The sequence below is a fragment of the Meles meles genome, chromosome 20, assembly GCF_922984935.1.
Source record: "Meles meles chromosome 20, mMelMel3.1 paternal haplotype, whole genome shotgun sequence".
Classification (NCBI taxonomy): Eukaryota; Metazoa; Chordata; class Mammalia; order Carnivora; family Mustelidae; genus Meles; species Meles meles.
In genome coordinates, this window is record NC_060085.1 from 910,614 (window position 1) to 929,853 (window position 19,240).

At 65.9% G+C, this 19,240-nt stretch overlaps 3 protein-coding genes across 23 annotated transcripts in view; all 3 read right to left on the minus strand.

Annotated features, from left to right (window-relative positions):
• LOC123932262 (cytochrome b-c1 complex subunit 10) lies at positions 1–2,356 on the minus strand. 2 transcript variants are annotated; one of them, XM_045990023.1, is made up of 3 exons: positions 2,204–2,356; positions 766–910; positions 1–165 (listed from the first exon to the last, which is right to left on the minus strand). In XM_045990023.1, the coding sequence occupies exons 1-2, from the start codon at positions 2,251–2,253 to the stop codon at positions 790–792; spliced, it is 171 nt and encodes a 56-aa protein (XP_045845979.1). In that variant the 5' UTR covers positions 2,254–2,356; the 3' UTR covers positions 1–165; positions 766–789. The 2 variants fall into 2 exon arrangements, with proteins under 2 accessions (XP_045845979.1, XP_045845981.1); XM_045990025.1 differs by having other exon boundaries at positions 1–214.
• Positions 917–2,190, minus strand: LOC123932261. Of its 2 annotated transcripts, none has more exons than XM_045990021.1 (2): positions 1,806–2,190; positions 917–1,771 (listed from the first exon to the last, which is right to left on the minus strand). In XM_045990021.1, the coding sequence occupies exons 1-2, from the start codon at positions 2,156–2,158 to the stop codon at positions 1,261–1,263; spliced, it is 864 nt and encodes a 287-aa protein (XP_045845977.1). In that variant the 5' UTR covers positions 2,159–2,190; the 3' UTR covers positions 917–1,260. The 2 variants fall into 2 exon arrangements, with proteins under 2 accessions (XP_045845977.1, XP_045845978.1); XM_045990022.1 differs by having other exon boundaries at positions 917–1,768; positions 1,803–2,190.
• A 6,191-nt stretch (positions 2,357–8,547) lies between the features above and the next one.
• Positions 8,548–19,240, minus strand: part of TCF3 (transcription factor 3) — a 29,002-nt gene continuing 18,309 nt past the window's right edge. Inside the window, exons 7-19 of one of the 19 annotated variants that reach the window (XM_045990750.1) lie at positions 18,399–18,528; positions 17,682–17,731; positions 16,649–16,667; positions 16,328–16,491; positions 16,119–16,251; positions 15,683–15,741; positions 15,498–15,576; positions 14,712–14,842; positions 14,218–14,376; positions 14,013–14,136; positions 12,421–12,556; positions 11,477–11,712; positions 8,548–9,241 (exon numbers count right to left, since the gene is read on the minus strand). In XM_045990750.1, the coding sequence (XP_045846706.1) occupies positions 9,099–9,241; positions 11,477–11,712; positions 12,421–12,556; positions 14,013–14,136; positions 14,218–14,376; positions 14,712–14,842; positions 15,498–15,576; positions 15,683–15,741; positions 16,119–16,251; positions 16,328–16,491; positions 16,649–16,667; positions 17,682–17,731; positions 18,399–18,528 (1,563 nt within the window). In that variant the 3' untranslated portion in view covers positions 8,548–9,098. Of the gene's footprint in view, positions 9,242–9,405; positions 9,633–11,476; positions 11,713–12,420; positions 12,557–14,012; positions 14,137–14,217; positions 14,377–14,711; positions 14,843–15,497; positions 15,577–15,682; positions 15,742–16,118; positions 16,252–16,327; positions 16,492–16,564; positions 16,668–17,681; positions 17,732–18,398; positions 18,529–19,240 lie in introns of those variants that run through there. The other 18 variants (XM_045990743.1, XM_045990746.1, XM_045990745.1 and 15 more) reach the window with 18 other exon arrangements.

The window sequence follows — 19,240 nt, forward strand, 5'->3', positions numbered from 1 at the left end:
AGGTTTCAGAGCAAGTTTAATGCTGTGCGCATTCAAACACGAAGGCTACCGTCAGAAGCACAGCGCTCAGTCACACTGTCACTTTCCTCAAGGCCCGTGCTGAGGGCGTGGGCTGGTCCGGGCACCGCAGGGGCTCCCAGGGAAGGAGACAGCAGCAGCAGACGGCTGGAGGGGGAACAAGGCAAGGTGAGCACCACTTCTGGCTCCTGTTCTCCTGGGAAGGGAGGTGCGGGTGAGGACCTCTGCAGCTACAGCCAGGCTTCAAAATCAAGTCTAGCTCGGCCGCTCAGGGGCCGCATGGCCTGGGGTTCGGCTGCAGAAGGCACGTGCACCCCGGCCTATCACGTGGTTGGCCCAGTGGACAGCCCCGTGGGAGACGAATGGAAGAATCCAAGGGGCTGTGAGGCTCAAGCTGCGTCCCCAGGATGCTGGCAGCTGTAGTCCGTCCTCCACTGTCCCCATCTGTAAAATGGGGCACCCCTCCAGCCACACCCAGGGCTGGGTAGACTGGGATGACAGGCACGGAGTGGGGCATACAGGATGGAGCGTCCCGGGGCACTGCCCCTTCGCCAGGCCCACAAACCAGGGATGCTGGCTGGCCACCCTGTGTTGACAGGCAGGGTTCTCCCCGGGGAACAGGCCAGGTGAGCCTCCCCGACCTGCCTTGCCAGCCCTGGGGGTGAAAAGAACTAGCCTCATGGAAGCCCCGGTCCTCAGCCAGGTGGGAATCACAGGATTCTCCTGCTAAGAGCAGCCTAAACTTACCGGAGGGGTCCGAGGGGGGCCAGTTTAATCGTCCTTCTTAAACTTGCCGTTGATGTAGGGTACCCAGTCCAGAATCAGCCGCCAGTCCGTGGCCCACACCAGCCCCACGGTGCCCACGGCGCCCCACATGCCTGCCGTGGGCATCCTGCCAGAGAACAGCTGCGGTCAGATCCCGCTCGGGGTCACCCTTCCAGATACATCTCTGGGTCTCTCTCCGCCCCCATGCCCAGCTTCCACCGCACGCCCGACACCCTGCCCAGCGTGTGGACACATCCCCGGTGACACCACAGGGTGGGCACGAAATCGGAGACCCTGAGGCGACTTCACTTCCACCTGCTTTCACACTGGGATCTTCTGGGGGTTTGGGGGGGGTTTGCTCAAAAAAATTTTTTTAAACAACCCAAGCTCATTATCACCCACTCACACCACCAACTGCGCAGCTCACAGCTGACCCGGGACAGTTACTGGCCTGAGGGAGGTGGCAGGGTCTGGGTCTCAGGGAGCACACGACGGAGGAACAGGCCACCTCCCCAAGGACACGGGGCTGCGGCGCAGCGCAGGGCTGAGTCTCCCTCTCACCCAGGACCGCGACCCCTCACTTACGCCCTGTGACTGGTCAGCGCTCACAGCGGCTCCAACAGCCCCTCCTGCCGCTCCCAGCCCGGTGCACCCCTCCCTCGCAGCGCCAGCCGGACCCCGCCTCTGGTCCCTAATGAGCGAGGCTCGCAGAGGGGAGCTCAGGAGCACAGGCTTCCAGGACGCGCCCGGGCTAGCCTCTCCTCTGCGGGAAGCCGGCTGCCCCCTGCGCGGCCCCACGGGGGGTCGGCCAGCAATCGCGGGCTCGCGCTTGTTAAGACCCCCCCACCCCAGGAAGAGCCTTTCCAGAAGACTGCGGCCTCCTGAGTCGGTGTGGCGGGCCCAGCTCGGGCGTGCCCGCGGTCCTGACCACCCCAACCGCGAGGGGATACGTGTCTGCGGTCTGAAGCCGTGCGGGGCGCGTGTCCCGCAGCCGCGGCTGACCACGACGGGGGCCGTGGCCGGCGAAGCGCGGCCTGGCACGCTGCAGCGGGAGGGGGGCCAGCGCCACTTCCGAGGGCACGAACCACCACCACGCCTCCCACCTGCCTCCCCGGGGCAGCCGCGGCCGCCGCCCCCCGACCTGACGCCCGGGCGGACGCCACGCTTCCGGAGGGCCCTCCCCTGCCACCGCGCCACAGCTCCGAGGGTCGCTAACGCCCCAGCAGCCTTCCCGCCGTCCCGGTCGGCCCCCGGGGAGCCCGAGCCGAGGGCGCTGGACAGACAGCGGGCGGCGTCGGTCCAGGTGGGGGTGAGGAGCGGCCTCGGACGTCCGCCCCGACGCGCTGCGCCCGTCCCACGTGGGACCCGGCAGCATAACGGGTGCCGACCGGGGACAGCGGGGGCCGGGGCACATGCTCACCAGTATCTGACCAGCTCGCGGTAGCGCGGGCCCAGGAACCTGGTCAGCATTGCCGAACCTTCCGCAGCTCAGGGTGACCCCGACTGCCGCCCCGCTGCACTACGCAGGCGTCGCGGCCGCAGCGCGCAGGCGCCTGGGGAGGCTCCGCCCACGGCGAGCAGCCCGCGGGCGACGGGCGTAGGAGGTTGCTGCGCGCGCAGACCCGGAAGACCTTGCAGTCATTTCCGGGCAGGGTCGGAAGTCGATGGACGCGGCCGCGAGGGGCGGGTCTGGGGCGGTGAGTGTCCCGCGCAGTGCGGGAGCGGTAGGGGTGGCCCCTGCGGCGCGGCTTGCGGCAGCTAAGTGCAGCCGCCGCGCTTGGCTGCTGGTTTTGCGTCTTCACCGCTAGCCGAGGCTTTATGTGCCGTCAGGGAAACTGAGTCCCGGCGGGTCAGCACCTTGGCCGGAGCCGCACGGAGGGAGCCGCGTCGGGGCGGCCGGCCGCGCCCCCCCGCCCCCGCCTCCCTGGGCTCCCCTGAAGCGGTCGCTCGCAGCCCGGCTCGGCCCGCGGACCGACCCCCGGCGCGGGCGGGGCCTGGACGGCCGCGGTCACCGGCTCTGCGGCAGCATCGGGAGCAGGCCCGGGGGAAGGGCGGCCGGCGCGGGCTCCGCTCCCGCCGCGCTGTCTGGGCCCCTGCGCCTGCGCCTCCCGCGGGGCGGCTGACCCCGCGGCGGGGGTGGGGAGCTGCCGGGGGTGCCGGTCCCGACGGCGAGAGCCCGCGCCCGGAGCCCCGGAGCGGCTTGTGGCTCGACGGGACGTTGTGTCTCGGCCTTCGCGGGCGCTCCGGGGCCGTGAGCCTGCGGTCGGAGGGAGTCGCTGGGCGGAAGCCTGAAATGGGCTGCGGAGCCCGTGGGGGCGGCTGAGAGAGGAGGGAGGCGGAATGAAGCTCTGAGGAGTGGGAGGGGGCGCCTGGCTGGCTCCGTCAATCAAGCGCAGGGCTCTTGGTTGCAGCTCGGGTCCTGATCCCAGGGTCCTGAGATCGAGCCCCCGGCTGGGCTCGTGGCTCCGCGCGGAGCTGGCTTGAAATTCTTTCTCCCTCTGCCCCTCCCTCCGCTCATGCTCCCCGCCCCCGCACCAACCCCGGTGTCTCAAAGTAATAAATAAAAGTCTTCTAAAAAATAAGTAGAGATGGGCAGGTCCTGGATCCAGCAGTTCCTGATGCCCTGCCTCATTGCTCCTTCTACTTAATGTACTTCAGCTCATGAGGCAGAATGTTTTCTTCGAAGCCATAAAATACGAAAACCAGTTTCAGAGAAAAGGCGTTTTATGGCATGTTGGATGGCTTCAGGCACGGCTAGATCCAGGAGCATAGCAATATTATTACAAATCTCTCTCTGCATTTTTTCAGCTCTTCTTTCCTCTGTTATCCTTGCCCTCTTCTGAGCTCTCTCTGAGCAGTGGCGTGTGGAAACTCTAGGTCAACATTCCAGCAGCCCTTGAAGGAAGATGGCACCTCTTTGTGGGGTTGGAAAATGCCCCCAGGCTGGTTCTCCTGGGCCTGCTGTGGAAATGGGGCAGAGATCGCTATGCTCATAAGAGGATATGGACTGAAACTAGGGGACGGGAGGATCCCCAAAAGGGAGTAGTCAGGATCCTGATACCCAGAGCGGTGGTGGATAAGCAGGACCTTGGATTTCCCATGATGCTCCTATCCAGCCTTTAGGGGAGACTCAGCTCCTTTTATTTTTTATGCTCTGAAATTCACAAAAGTTGTAACCACCCTGTCTAGTTGCAGAAAATTTTCATCACTTCCAAAAGAAGCCCCTGGGGGTATAGCTCAGGGGTAGAGCATTTGACTGCAAAAGAAGCCCCATACGTCCCCCTCCTCCTCCCCCTCCCCCAGCCTCTCCCCAGCCCCCGGCCCCCACGAGCCGCCCTCCTGTCCGTGGAGGAGCCTGGTCTGGGCGCGTCACACACGTGGACTCACACCCCCTGTGGCATTCTGTGTCTGGTTCCCTCCCTGAGCTTGGTAGGCTCAGGGTCCAACCCTGGGGCAGCACGTGGGGGCCTCGCTCCTGCTTGCGACCACAGGAGGCTCCCCTGCGTGGGGGTGTTGTGTTTATCCGTTCACCCGTTGATGGAGTCCTTTTTTTTTTTTTAATCTGTAACTTACTGAGGAATATTGGACACGCAAAAGCACATGGACTGAACACGTACAATTGGTGTTCGGACGTGTGTGTGCTCACCACCAGGACCGCAGGCGCCCACTGGCCTTCCTCCTGCCCCTCTGGACCCTTGCCGCCCCCCTCCTGGCCCCCGCGAGCACTCACCTGTCTCCTGTCGGTTCATCTGCACTTGCCTGACTCTTCTCCCAAGGGGCATACGGTGTGTTCCCCTTGGTGTCTGGCGCCTTTCTTTTGCTGCCGAGTCCAGACCCGCGGAGGGCGAGCCTGTGTGCAGACCGCTCACCTGCTGGAGAGCGTTCTGCCTGTCTCCAGGCTTCGCCATCACAGCTGTGGCCCATGAGTGGTCTGTCCAGGTCTTTCAGTGGATGTGTGTCTTTATCCCCCTGGAGAGGATCCTGGGGGGGGGGGGCTGGCGTGCAGCGGGGCCCCTGTGTTGAGCTGTGGACGAAACCACCAAGCGTCCTGTTTTACACTGAGGTGTAACTGCAGCGGACGGTCAGGTCAGTGTCCAGGCCCCAGTGTTCGCCTGCCAAACCGTTCTGGAGTAGTTGCGCCTGTTGATGTCTCTGCCCTTGAGACATGGGGCTCCCACCTTATTGGGGCGTTGTACCACTTTAGAAAGGACACACAGGCTCGGTGTTCCCCATGGTCATGGTGACAGCTGTGCGCTGGGCAGCTGGAAACCACAGGGTTTCACGCTCTGCCCGCCTCGGAGGCCACAAGCCCCTCCTGCGGGTGTCACAGGGCCGCACACCCGCTGTCCCTCCCACCTCTGCCTCTGTGACTGCCACCTACGTCATGTGGCTTCTCTCTCTCATCAGGGTGCTTGTCACTGACTTGGGGCCCATCCGACGCCAGGACGAGCTCATCTCTGGGTCTGGAGTTCCACTGGCAAAGGCCCTTTCCCCGAGCATCCCCAGTTCTGGGGTCGGGCATGGGGGTCCGTGTCCAGAAGCTGCAGCGCAGCGTGGCGTCCAAGGGGCTGGCCGGGGTGGCAGGGTACCTGGGGTTCATGTCGGGCCCAAGCTGTGTCGTCTTCCCGAGAGCAGGGGGGCTCAGAGGGCTGGCGGGGGCCGGCCGAAGGTCTGGGACAAGCGCACAGTGACCTGCACCCTTCAGACATGCCCAAGACGCCATTGCTGCTGCCAGGACATGGGTGCGTCCCTTGCACCGAGTTTTCCTCCATCCCTTGCTCCAGGCAGCTCCCTGAGCTGGGCCAAGATGCTTCTTCCAGAAATTTCCACAGAGCAGATCCTTGCTGGGACGGGGGCGGGGGCGGGCGGGGGCGGGCGGGGGGAATGCCTCACTGAAGGATTTTAGCACCTTTGTGATCTATATATTTTTTATTTTTATTTTTTTTAAAGATTTTATTTATTTATTTGACAGTGATCACAAGCAGGCAGAGAGAGAGAGAGGAGGAAGCAGGTTCCCTGCCGAGCAGAGAGCCCGATGCGGGCTCGATCCCAGGACCCCGGGACCATGACCCGAGCCGAAGGCAGAGGCATTAACCCGCGGAGCCCCCAAGCGCCCCGTGATCGATCTTTAAACGGCCGTTTTGAGGGGCAGCAGCCAGCACAGTGGGAACACGTGACTCGATCTCAGGGTTAGGAGTTCGAGCTCCGTGTTGGCTGTGGAGAAGAGGTAAAAGTAAAATCGTAAAAAAAAATAAAACAAACACCTGTAAAGACTTTATTTGCACAAACGGGAGGGGCAGAGGGACAAGCAGGCTTCGCGCTGAGCAGGACGCTGGGACCACGACTTGAGCCGAGGACAGCAGCTCAACTGCCTGAGCGACCCAGGGTCCCACAAACTTCTCTGATGGTGTTCACACACCGTCCCATTTACAGATGCAGTGTGCATAATTCAGTGGGCTTTGGCATATTACATTTTTTAAAATATTTTATTTATTTGACAGAGATCACAAGTAGGCAGAGAGGCAGGCAGAGAGAGAGGAGGAAGCAGGCTCCCTGTGGGGCAGAGAGCCCGATGTGGGGCTCGATCCCAGGACCCTAGGATCATGACCTGAGCCGAAGGCAGAGGCTTTAACCCACTGAGCCACCCAGGTGCCCCCATATTACATTATTTTTAAAAATTAACAGGCAGCCTCTCAGAGAGTGGCCGGCCCTGCGTCCAGATCCCAGAACCTCTTATGACAAGTACAGATTCCCTACCTGACCCGAGGTGCTTTGATTCTAGAACGTGGAATGGCCATGGGCCCCTCCTGTCACTCTGGCTTTGCTGGCCTTGCTCACCGTGGCCCCAGGCAGACCCTCGTGGTGCCTGTCCCCCAAAGACTCATGCCCACGTCCTGTCCCCCGGGGCCTGGGAACGGGACCTTATTTGGATACAGGATCTTTGCACGTAGTCACTTCAGGTGAGGTCGCACAGGAAGGGGGAGGCCGTGAGGCAGTCAATGACTGGTGTGTCCTCGAGACAGACGCACGGGGAGGTAGCCACGTGCCCCGGGACAGGCTCTGAGTGATGTGGCCGCAGGCGCAGGGATGCCTGGAGCCCCTGACCTGGGAGAGGCAGGAGGGACCCTCCCCTGGAGCCCGAGGAGGGAGCGCGGCCCCGCCACGCCAGGATCTGGGGGGCCTGGCCCCACAAGGGGAGATTCAGTCCCGGTGGTTTCAGGCCCCGTCCCCGTGTGGAGCTCTGTGACAGCTGCCCCCAGGGGATCACATGCAGGGCAGAAGCCTCAGCGCCTGCCTGCATGCGTTGCGGAACGCCGTGCCCCCTACCTGGCGTGGCACCTGCTTCCGCCTGCCCTCCCCCCGCTGGAACCACACAGCAGCCGGAAGAGCCAGGGGACAGCCGTGGGGCCACACGACATCACACTTATTGCTGCGGCGCTGTGCTACACAGGACAAGTCTCCAGAGCTGCTCAAGAGAGGGGCCCTGAACACATCCCAAAGAATCCAGCCAGCCGTGTTGACACTTGTATAAAATTATTTTTCTTAAAGCTCTGAAAACTGGTTATCTTGAGGCACTCAGCACGGTTTTCCCTTACTTGTGTCTCTTCCCATTCCCAAGGGCCACTTGCGGGTACAGAACAGTCCAGTAGTGGTTGGGGGGCAGTGGCTCCATGTAGACCAAGGGACACCGAGGCAGGACCCACCAGACCCACACAGACCAGGGGAGGCACCAAGGAGGGCCCCTTGCCAATGCCTCCTCACCGTCCCCAGAACCGTCTGGGGGTGTGGGCAGCATCAGGTGTGGGTCCAAGGAGGACCCAGGTGACCTCAGGGCTTGGGTGACAGCCGCAGGTCCTGCCTGGTGCTTCCCTTGGCGTGTCCAGCTCCGGGCCTCAGGGACTGCCAGTCACAGGGTGTGAGGGCATCAGATAGCCCCGCTGTTCTGGGAGCGCGGCTGGGGAGGGTTGGGGGGGGAGTGGACGCGGCCACCTGGGGTCCAGAAAGCGTGTGTGTGTGTGTGCACACGCACACACTCGCATGCATGCGCTTGTGGTGGCAGCAGGGGCCAGGTGGTTACCGGAAGGAGCCTGGAGCCCGCAACTGACCCCGCACCTGGGGGATACACGGAGGGACAGCTTGTCCGGCAGCTGCAGGAACCTTTGGTTTAGGCCTGGAGGAGCCCTGCTTGGAGCCGGCTGCCCTGCAGGTGGGGGACGTGCGGAGGCCTGGGAGTCGGGCCTAGATGTGGCCCACACCCTTCTGGTCTTGCAGGTGATCAGGACCAAAGCCTGGAGCTTTTCGGAGTTTGGGGTCAGTCACTTGGGGTGGGGGTTGGTGTGCTGGCCCAGAGTTGTCTGCAGGCCCTCTGCCAGAGATCAGAGAACAGGCTGGGGCCCCAGGTCAAAGGAACGAAGGATGCGGTGCCCAGGAACGCCCCCCTCCATCGAGCTCCTGTTGTATGGTCCCTGTGCCCAGAAGCAGTGGTGGGACAAAATCCCATCTGGGGAGGTCTGCAGACTGCAGTCCGCGGGCTGAGGGGAAGGGCCTGGGGAGCAGAGTTGCCGCCCTGCAGACACCCCCCACCCCCTTCCCGAGGGAGGGGCGAGGACGCAGCAAGGGCTCCCCAAGGGGAACCCCCACCAGGGCAAGGCCGGCCCACAATGCCCCTCCCACAAGAAGCGAGGAAACCACCCGCCCGCTGAACCAGCAGGGAGCAGAGGGTGTCCGCTCCTCCGGGGCGGGGGCTCTCAGGCTCACAGTGGGTCTTTTCAATACGACTTTTAACGACCTGGTTAACCGTGAAATGCCGCGCTCAGGTCTAGAAACAGCAGCAGCAGCAAGAGACACGAAACTTTAATACAAAATTGTTGCTTACAAAACATATGCAAAAAAGCTTAAAAAAAAAAAAAGACCAAAGGCAACCTCCCTGCTAATTTCCTAAGACATTAAAAAAAATCTAACTAACGTTATTTTCCTTAAGACACAGGTCAGGCGTAGGCACGATTCTCGGCTGCAGGAGAGCGAGCCCGTCCCGCTTCTCCCTCCCGCAAGAGCAGGTTCAGACTCTCCCGCGTTTTCTACTTAAGGCATTTTTTTCCTCTTTTCGGACAAAGTGTTCATCTCCCTTGCTTCCCGGTTTTGTTTACAAACAAAAAACAAAACCGCCCCTCCGGGCCAGGCCCCAGTTGCAGGATCCATCCGGGCCGACCACAGGCGTCGGGGCGGTGAGGCCCAGGTTGGGGGCCAGAGGCCAAGGGCTCCGTGTTGCCGGCAGGGACCAGGCCGGGTCGCTGGCCCCGGGCGGCGCCCCCTCCTCACAGGTGCCCCGCGGGGTTGTGGGCCTCGCCCAAGCCCGGGTGAGCGGCCGAAAGCACCATCTGGGGGTCTCCGACCACGCCCGACACCTTCTCCTCTTCTCGTCGCTTCAAGCAAGCCGCTTTGGGGTTCAGGTTACGCTCTGGGGGGAGGGGAGAGCCATGTGGGACAGGGTCCCCCCGGAAGCCGGCGGGCGCGGGGGCCCTGGAAAGCAGAGCGCCGGTCGGGGTCGAGCGCCCCGCTGCCTGCGCGCCGGGAGCCCAGGGGGCGGGGGGCGGGGGCGGGGCCGGCGGGCCGGGAGCCTACCTCGCACCTGCTGCTCCAGGCCCAGGATGACCTGCACGGCCTGCTGCAGGATGAGCAGCTTGGTCTGCGCCTTGTCCGACTTGAGGTGCAGCTGGCACATGCGGCCCAGCTCCCGGAAGGCCTCGTTAATGTCCCGCACGCGCACCCGCTCCCGCGCGTTATTGGCCATGCGCCTCTCCCGGTCCCTCAGGTCTTTCTCCTCCAGGGACAGCACCTCCTCCGTACTGCTGGGTCACAGCACCGGGGCCTCCGTTAGCGAGGAGCCGGGCCAGGCCGGGCGGGCGGGTGCCCGCGGACAGTGTGTGTGCGTGTGCGTCTGTGCGTGTGCATGTCCGTGACCCCGTGCTCCCCCGGGCTCGGAGCTCCGAGCCTGTCTGCGCGCGCACCTGGGACCCGGCCGCAGGCGAGGCTGTGTGTGTGCTGACGCCCCAAGGAAACCATCGCAGGAGCGTTCCCAGGGGATGGGGGGGTGGGCCCTGAGCCCGCATCAGGCCATCTGTGGGGAGCTGGGGGCACCCCACGCCCTCTGCCCCTCCCGGTACCACCTTCCTGGCTCAGCGCACTTGCTGGCTGGGCTGTGCGAGGGCTAGGCCAGGCGGACCAGTGTGGGCGGGAGAGGCCAAAGACACTGGCCCAGCGGGCAAAGCCTCCAGCCCAGCCAACCCAAGAGCTGGACGCAGAACGGCCCCCCACTCTGGGCTGGGAGCATGGGCTCCCCAGGCCTTTCATCACTGCCGTGAATGCCCTGTGTGTCCCAGCGGTGCGGTGACAGCTGGCTCTGCACCGGCCGGCCCCCATCACACACAGGACGGCTGAACGGCCCAGACACTGGGCCACCAGGGCTGAACCCTGGTTCAAGTCCTGCGAACCATCAGCCACATGGCTCTGCCCAGCAACTTCACTGTATCCTCAGCGGGACGCCTGCCTCACCTGGCCTCAGGGACGGGAAGCGGGGTGGGTGAAGGCCTGGCCCCGGTGTGCGCCCCATGGGCAGAGGAGAAGCCCAGACACCTGCACATGAAGAGCCCCGAGAGGCCCTGTCCTGCTCCCACAGTAGGGGGAGGGGGCTACGCCCCCGTCTGCCCACCCGCCCACCCGGCCCTGCGCCTGAGCAGATCCTGCCAGGTGGCGGTGGCCCCCGACCCCAGGACAAGCGCGCAGACCAAACTGACAGGCCTGAGGCTGGAGCACCCCTCGGTCCCCTTCCTTCCCTCAAGTCCCAACTGGGAGACTTTGTGGGGGAGGAAAGACCCCAAGGTCGCAGCCCTGCCATCCGGGGCTTGGGCAGCAAGTGCGAGGTAGGAGGGGCTGCCATGGAAGCGGAGGGGCGGGTGGGCTGGGATGGGGGAGCTCGAGAGGCAGAGAGCAGAGAGATGGGTGCAGGGGACACGGCGGGGTGCCCACACCACCACGGAAACACGGAACCCTCAGAGCAGAGGGGACAGCAGGCCGGGGGGGTGGGGCAAGGGCCCCAGCTCCGGTCCAAGCGACAGCGCTGCAGAAGAGAAAGGGTTAACGGGCCCGGAGGCGTGGGTGGGAGGCGTTAAGGAAGCAGCTGAACTGGGGAGCCAAGACACATGGGGGCCTTTCTGGCTCCTCAGGGGATGGGGGCTGATGGGCTGGAGCGCCCCGCAAGGATGTGTCTGTTCTCAGCGACAGTGATCTCTGGCCCTGGGCACAGGGGCCTCAGCCAGAAGGCGACAGTCTTCCTGAGAAAGGAGGGCTGGGGCAGGCAGGGCTCCCTGGGCCCAGGAATGGAATTCAGAGCCAAAGTGCCCAGATGCAGAGCCACGGCCCCCAAGAGTGTCATCCTCCCATTTCCAGAGGGGACACTGGGGCCAGGCTAGGCGGCCCGGCGGTCAGAGAGGGACCAGCGACCGTGGTGGGGGAGCTCACAGCAGGGCAGGACAGTCACTGCAGGGCGAGGGACAGTCACAGCGGGCAAGGCGGCCACTGCAGGGGGAGATCACAGCAAGGAGGGGGACAGTCGCAGCAGGGGAGACTGGCTCCAGGAAGTGGGGGGGAGAGCGCGGCAGCAGTGGCGGGGGAGGGGAGCGGCGCCCCCACTGACCTCGCACCTGCTGCTCCAGGTTCAGGATGACCGACACGGCCTGGTGCAGGATGAGCAGTTTGGTCTGGGGCTTCTCACTGTTGAGGTGCAGCTGACACATGCGCCCCAGCTCCTTAAAAGCCTCATTGATGTCTCGGACCCGCAGCCGCTCGCGCGCGTTATTGGCCACCCGGCGCTCCTTCTCCCGCTCAGCCTTCTGCTCTGGGGGGAGAAGGTCGTCCTCGTCCTCGTCCGGGCTATGGGGGGGGCCCGGGGGGCCAGAGGGAGACAGTGAGGCGGGGGGACAGGCGGGGGACCCGCCGACAGCCTCGCGCGGTGGGCGCCGTGTGCGTGTCTGCGTGTGTGGGCGTGCGTCCTGACCGGGGGGCGTGTGCGTGTCTGCGTGCGTGCGTGCGTCCTGGGGGTGTGTGTGCGTGTCTGCGTGCGAGGGCGTGCGTCCTGACGGGGAGGGCGTGTGCGTGTCTGCATGCGTGGGCGTGCGTCCTGACGGGGAGGGCGTGTGCGTGTCTGCGTGCGAGGGCGTGCGTCCTGACGGGGAGGGGGGGCGTGTCTGCGTGCGAGGGCGTGCGTCCTGACGGGGAGGGGGGGGCGTGTGCGTGCCTGCCTGCGTGCGTGCGTCCTGGGGGGGGGGTGTGTGTGCGTGTCTGCGTGCGTGGGCGTGCGTCCTGACCGGGGGGGGGAGCGTGTGCGTGTCTGCGTGCGAGGGCGTGCGTCCTGACGGCGGGGGCGTGTGCGTGTCTGCGTCCTGGGGGGGCGTGGGCGTGTCTGCGTGCGTCCTGACTGGGGAGGGGGGTGGCGGGGGCTGCGGGGGGCCGGAAGGGGGAGGGCACCGGGTGCGTGTGCGTGTCCTGATGGGCGGGGCGCCGTGTGCGTGTCTGCGCCCACGTGCGTGTCTGCGTGCGTGCTGACGGGCGGGGCAGCCGGGGCTGCGGGGGGGCGGGCACCTGGTCCGAGGCCGCGGGGGCTTCAGCTCCTTCTTCTCCTCCTCGGAGTTGTCGGCCGCCGACGCGTTCTCCTCGTCCTCCTTCTCCTCCCGTTTGATCTCACCGGCGCCCGAGACCGCCCCGGCGCGCGCGAGTCCTGCAACGGGCCTGGGCTTAGCGTCTGCGCACCGCGGGGGCCGCCGACACGTGCCCGCGGCCCTCGTGGGAGGCAGCGTGAGGTCTCTGGGGAAAGCCAGGCCCTCGTATGCAAAAAAAAAAAAAAGGAAAAAAAAAGCCCCAGGGCGCCTGGGTGGCTCAGTGGGTTAAGCCTCTGCCTTCCGCTCAGGTCATGATCCCGGGTCGTGGGATCGAGCCCCGCACCGGGCTCCTTGCAACAGCAGGCAGCCCGCTGCCCTCTCGGCCTGCTCCCCCGCTCGTGCTGTCGAATTGAAAAAAATCTTAGAAAACCCAACCCAACAATAAAGCAGCAAACAGCATCAGGTCCCAGTTCCAACAGAGAAAGATCTGAAAACCTTCAGAATAACGTGCGCGGAAACCCGCTGTGGTTCAGAGGGGAGGGCTACCTCCTAAAATACTAAATGAGCGGTTCTTGAGAAAACGCTGACAGATTGGACTATAGCCTGAGAACTTCTGGTTACCAGGAGGCCCGCACCCTGCTCAGGCTGGGGCTCTGCTGGGCTCGCTCTGCCCGGGACCCCCCCCCCCCCCCCCCCCCCCCGGCGCCCCTGGCTGAGCTCCACCCGGTGCCCAGCGGTCAGCACGCTCCCTGAACGCCAGACCTGCATCCCACAGCGGCCGCCCCAGCTGCCATCCTGTGGGCTCTCCGCCCTGAGACCCCAGAACGCACCCCCCACCCCACTTCGTGGACCAGCACCGTCCACTCCACCCGCGGCTTCAGCGGTCACTCATCATCCTTAGCTGCCGCCACAGGGCGCCTGTGGACACCGAGTCCGGCAGCTCCAGACTCTGCCTGGAGCCCTCCAAGGCTCCCAGGTCCCTTGGGGTCAAAGCCCAAGTCCTCCCATGTCCACGGGACCCTGCATGACTTGCCCTGTCACTTCCCTGACCTCACCAGCTCCCTCTTACCCAACACAGGGCTCGTCACTACTTCAACACACCAGGCATGGTCTTGCCCAGGGGCCTTCCCACACGCGACACCCAGCGCCGGTCCGCTTCTCCTCCTGCCCTGCGCCGCCCAAACGTCACACTCTTGCCCGCCACCATCTTTAAAACGACAAGCATCTATCTCTGTGCCCTCCCCTCACCTGCCCCTAACCCCTTCCTTCTGCATTTAGTCCGCTGTTGCTCACCCCCCAGGGATAGGGTTTCTGGTTTAACTCCTGGTTTACTGCCCAGGGCCCACACAGGCCCCAAGCACAGGGCTGACGCCCACCACGTGAAGTGCCCGGGCTTCACCCCATCCAGGACGGAACCGGCCGGCTGCCCTCGCGAAGGGCTTCCCTGTGCCAGGCGGAGAAGACGCTGCGTGCGGTGAGGGGCCCCAACCCAGTGCCTGGCAGAGAGCAGGTCCCTGGCCTAGCCCGGTGCCCTGAGCCGGCCACCCCCTCCCAGGCCCCCGCACTGAGGCTCACCGCTGTAGGAGTCCGGTGGCCGAGCCAGCTCGGGGAGGGCGCCGGGCTGGCTGGGAATGGCCACGTGGTTGTGCAGGAGGCTGCTGCTGCCCGCGAGGCTGTCTTCTGAGGGGCCGCCTCCCACCTGCGGACAGAGCAGTGAGCTTGGCAGTCAGGGCCTGCTCACCCTGAAACCCCGCCCAGCCTGCCCCCAAACAGCACCCACCAGGCCTGTGTGTCGGCCCCCCAGCGGCATGACGGGGCTGGCAAAGCCCGAGGCCAGAGCCCCGTGGCTGGGCAGCAGCCCGTGGACGTCTGCCGAGGTGCCCACCGCGTGGCTACGCAGCACGTGGATGGCCTCGTCCAGGTGGTCCTCCATCTTGTTCTGTGGCGGGCAGGGGAGGGGCAGCGGTCAAGGGTGAGGGCCCCTGGGACGCTGTCTTGGGGCCCGGCACACAACCCGAGCCTTCGTTGGCTAACGAGGCCGTGTGCTGCACAAGTGACCTGCCAAGGGGACCCCCGTCCTGCAAATCCCACTGGTCACAGAGCCCGAGCGGCTCTCTGGAGACATGGCTTCCAAGCTCTGTGCGCTGACCACAGCAGACACGCTGAGCTGCCCTCATGGGCCACCTCCTGCGGTCCAGGGTCCACGTGTACCATGCCCTCCCCCGGCCACAGGCGCCCATGGGGGACAGCACCCACACAACCCGAGCAGCTCACCAGGCTGTGGAGACCCCCATCGTAGCTAGGCGATAAGGCACCGGGGGCTCCTGGCCGGGGCCACTGCGATGTCCCTGGAAGGATAGGCAGCCTGTCAGCAGGGACCCCTGGAGTCTGGGTGTCCACGTGGCCTGAATCAGAGGTTGCGGGGTCTGCGATGCCCAGGCGGGGATGGTGGCCCCCATGCCCGCTGGGCTGATGGAAACCCTGCCAAGCCCGGGCCAGCCAGGCCGTTCCTGGGAACCCACCCAGCAGCCGGCTTCCTGTCTCCAGCACCCACACCCCACGGGGAGGGCGGCCCCGTGGCACATACGGCAGGCGTCCCAGGGGCCAGCCTCCCCTGCCGGCCGTCCGCCCCTGTGGCCCTGCTCAGCAAGGCGAGGGTCCCTGAGGACCCCCACTGCAGAGACGAGGCGCTGTGGGCTAATAAAACCACGCGGCCTTCCAGGAACCTGACCACAAGCTGACCCCCAGGAAGGTCCTCTTGGGGACAGGATGACCGGCCCCCTTGGCAAAGCCGAAACCAGGGCACGCCACTGGCGTCCATCAGACACTGGGAGTCCGGGACGGAGTCTGGCCCGTTACTCTAGCTCTCGGGCTCCCCGCCCCGTCCCTGACTGTTCGTACAACGTAGACTGGACTGGAGGCGCCCCCCTCCAGAGAGCCTTCCGGATGCCCACGGGACTGGAGCCCTGAGGCCGGGGGTGTGCCCAGCTCTCCACACACTCGGGGCTGCAGGCCCCTGATGCAGCCCCCATCGCTCCCCAGCAACACCCCTCCACAGACCTGCGAGGCCCTGGGGGGAGCCCACGGGGGTCGAGGGGCTGGAGGAGAAGTTATTGCTTGAGTGATCCGGGGAGTAGATCTGCACCAGGGATGAAAGAGAGACAGGGCCACCGAACGGGGGGGTCAGGGGCCGGCCTCGGGCGCTTGCCAGCCCACCACCCCGGCCACCACGTCCCACGCCTCACCGAGGCCAAGGCCTTCCCGAGGGCATCCCCAGAGCTGCCAGCAGCGGTCCCGCGGGAGCCTGGGGGTGAAGAGAGGGGAAGCCGAGCTCAGGGACGGGGCCTCCCCCGCCCCCGGGGGCCCAGCTTGGACGCCGGTGCCCCCCGCTGCCTAGCGTGGACGTCCTCACCCAGCACGGGGCAGCCCCACTCCAGCTAGGAATGGCCTGGAGCCCTGCCACCTGCCACCACGGTGGCTCTAGGGACAGGCGGGCAGGCGGCAGGACCCGAGTGAGCGACTTCCCCCGGAACCTCTGCTCCCCCGAAGAATGGGGGCCCGTTCTTCAAAGGCCATTCCCAGAAGGGGAAGGACGGGAGTGACGAGGGCCCGACCCCCGCACCCAGCCAGGCTTTAGGCCTGGAGGGGCCCCACCCAGAAGAAGCGTAAAGGGGTCGGTACCCAGGAGACTGTCGGCCCCGCTGACAGGGGGCGTGTGGCTGGAGACGCTGCCATAGGCGGCCGCGGGGGCCGAGGAGAAGCCGGACGCGGCCGGGAGCCCGCCGTTCACCTCCGTCCCGTGCAGCTGGTAGCCCTGTGGGGGAAGTGGGGTCACGGGGGTCCTGAGGGTGCCGCCCGCACACGCACCACCGCGCGTCCCGCAGACCTACCATGCGCTCGTGCTGCTGCAGGCTGCCGAAGCCCGCGCTGCCCCCGACGGAGCTGCCGCTGCCTGGAGGGAGGGGCAGCGGCGACGAGGCCCCGCCCAGCACGGGCCCGAAGCCCGCCGGGCCGGGGGGGCTCCAGAGCTGGGCCGCGGGGTGCAGGCTGCCGTCTGTGGAGGCGCACACGGTGAGCGGCGGCCAGGGCACCCGCAGCCCAACCGTCTCGGGGGAGCCCCCACGCACCTGCCATGTAGAAGGGGGGGGGATAGGCGCTGCTGGGGGCCTTGGCCGGTGCGTAGGCACTGCTGTCCCTGCCGTAGTCCTCACCTGAGCTGGGCGGGTACACCTGCAGATGGGCGGGCGGTCAGGCAGGAGGGGCCCATCCCCAGCCCTGCCCTCCAGCTACCGGGCCCGCGCTCTGCGCGCTCTAACCCTTCCCTGGCCAGCAGCGGACGTTCCGGGGCTCCTTCCTCCTGCTCCGGCTCCACCCTCCACCTCCCATCCCGCCCCTGCACCAAGTTCCAGCCTGTGGCTCCCGAGGCCTCTGCAGACTGGACCCCTGACTGAGGATGCTGTCCCCCTCCTGCAACCAGCCAACTCCTCCCGACCCGTCCGAGCCCAGCTCTGACGTCCCCAGCCTGCCTCTTCCCCGTTTCCCCATTCTAGAACCCCCCAAGGCCCCAGCCCTGACCCCAGGAGACGTGGGGGCACAGAGGCCGGGCCTAGAGGAACAGCAGGCCCGCAAGGTGGCCGACGAGTTCCAGGAGAAGTGGGGAGGTCGGGGGCGGGGGGCTCAGCTCTGATGCTCCCGGGACTGGGCTGGGAAGCAGGGGGTGGAGGACGTCATGCAGCAGATCCTCAGAGCCTGCCCCGCACTTCCCGGCTGCAGGGTGTCTGCCCCGACCCTGAACTGGGGTCAGCGCACAGGGGCCGGCACAGGAGCCAGGCAGAGAGGGCGGCCGGGCCAGGGACCCCAGCGAACAGCCTTTTCTCCCAGTGACTCCATCACCAGAGTGCGGTGTGGTGAGCCCCTCCTGGCCCAGCACCAAGGGCCAGGCAGCCGGGGTGGGGACCCCATGAACTGGACCCCCAAGGCGCCTCTAACCCGCTCCCGCTCCCAGGGACCCCTCACACCGTTCCCAAGGTGCCTCGGCCACAGAACGCCGGTCCCTCTTATAAGAGAAATCTGAGCTAGACCCAAGGAGGAACTTCCCAGGTGCCCTCGTTGCTGGCTGGGTCAGAGCCACGGCCTCGGCAGAAGTCAAACACAGCCCAGGGACCTCCCCCCACCGGCACGCTGCGCACCCCCTGTGGAGAGGGCCCCAGCCTGGGACCTGGGTCTGAGGGCCACTCAACTCACCGAGGATGGGAGACCCGGCGGCACCTTCCGGACCTTCTTGGGCTGCGAGTCTGTACGGAGCAAGGAGTGAGCCTGCCAGGCCTGCTGGGCATCCTCCCCCACCCACCCAGCCAGGGGCGTGGAGGGAAGGGGTGGGGGAGAAGAGTGCCCAAGCTTCCTGGTATCCACGCGACCGGAAGGAGGTCGCAGGCCCACCTGCACAGGTCTGAGGGTGGAGCTCGGGTGGGGGGTCTGCTGGGGGGCCCCTCCCCCTCCCTGCGCTCCCACAGTCACGCCTCCCCTGCGTGGGTCCTGGGCTTGGTGGTTTCTCTCCTCGCTCAACTCAGGGACCCCAAGTCTCAACCCGCTGGGCTTCCGTGGCCGCTCAGACACCAACACGCATGGCCCAGCGGAGGGGGCCCGGGCAAGGCCTCGCCTCTCGTTCTGGAACCCAGAGTCCTCCTCAAGGGCCACTCAGCACATTTCTACGCGTCTGCGTGTTGTGGGGAGCACCACCGTCTGAGACGCCCCCCAGTGCGGCTGGAGGTGCCGGCGGGGGTTCCCAAGTGTGAGAAGGCCGTGAGCCTCCGGCGGGCGAGACCCACGTCCAGAGCTAACAGCTCCCGCTGAGCCGGGCACATGCCACACAGGGTCCAGGCCCGGAGTGCACGGGACCCCGACCTGGTACTTCCGCAGGGGCCCGTCCCCCCACATCTGCGCCCCGCCCGCCCCACTCACCCAGTCCACTCTCCGCGGCTCTGCGCCGAGCATGGCCGGGGTAGGAGTAATACTGGACGCCGGACTTGGAGCCTGAAGGGGACAGCGGCCCGGGGCTGCCGAGGGCCAGCTCGCTGGACGGGAAGCCGGCCTGGGAGGCAGGAGGGGGCGGTCGTCAGGGCGGTGGGCGGGCACCCAGCCCCGCTCCCAGGCCCGTCCTGCCTGCACACACGCCAGGGCGCAGGCCCCTCTTGGACCCTCGTGAGGGCGACGGGGACCCTCCGTGGGAGCTCCCTGCCTGCCCCGCTCGGACGTTCCTCTGAGACGCGACCGACCACAGGCCACACGGTTCTTCTGAATGAAGGTGGAGAAGCAAGGCTGTTGCCCCAAGCCCACAGCCCCACTCGAGGGGCTCAGCGTGCAAGTCCGCGTCCAGGCGCCACGAAACCCGCTGGGCTCACTCTGTGCTCAGCCTTTTTTTTTTTTCTTTGAAGTCAATAGTTTAACTTTGCGTATCTTAGTTTGAAACAGGCGTCCTTTCCTCAAGGGCAGAAACAACTGGGGCCCCAGCCGAGGGCAATCCCACACCTCAGCCTTCCCGTCTGCAAAACGGGCCCAGGTGCCGTGGACACAGGGGGGCGCCCTGGGCCTGGCTGGCGCTCAGCGGTCGCAAGTGCCGTGCTCCTACGTGACACGGCGTGCAGACTGGTGGCACCCCCTGGCACGAGGCCTAGCTGCACCGAGGAGTTGCAGGCAGGGGGCCACGGTGGCTGGCTGCTGTCCACCTGCCCCCACAGGTGAGACTTTCACCTGTGCTGGGCACCCACGGGGTGGGCTGCCCAGGGGGGCATGCAGGGGGGCAC

Excerpts from the sequence above, each read along its gene's own strand:
- LOC123932261 (XM_045990021.1), bottom strand. The coding sequence starts at position 2,158 with ATGCTGCCGGGTCCCACGTGGGACGGGCGCAGCGCGTCGGGGCGGACG. Across the intron at positions 1,772-1,805 it reads CGTGCCAGGCCGCGCTTCGC|CGGGACACGCGCCCCGCACG; the intron begins CGGCCACGGCCC and ends CAGCCGCGGCTG.
- LOC123932262 (XM_045990023.1), bottom strand. The coding sequence starts at position 2,253 with ATGCTGACCAGGTTCCTGGGCCCGCGCTACCGCGAGCTGGTCAGATAC. Across the intron at positions 911-2,203 it reads CGCGAGCTGGTCAGATACTG|GATGCCCACGGCAGGCATGT; the intron begins GTGAGCATGTGC and ends GTTCTCTGGCAG.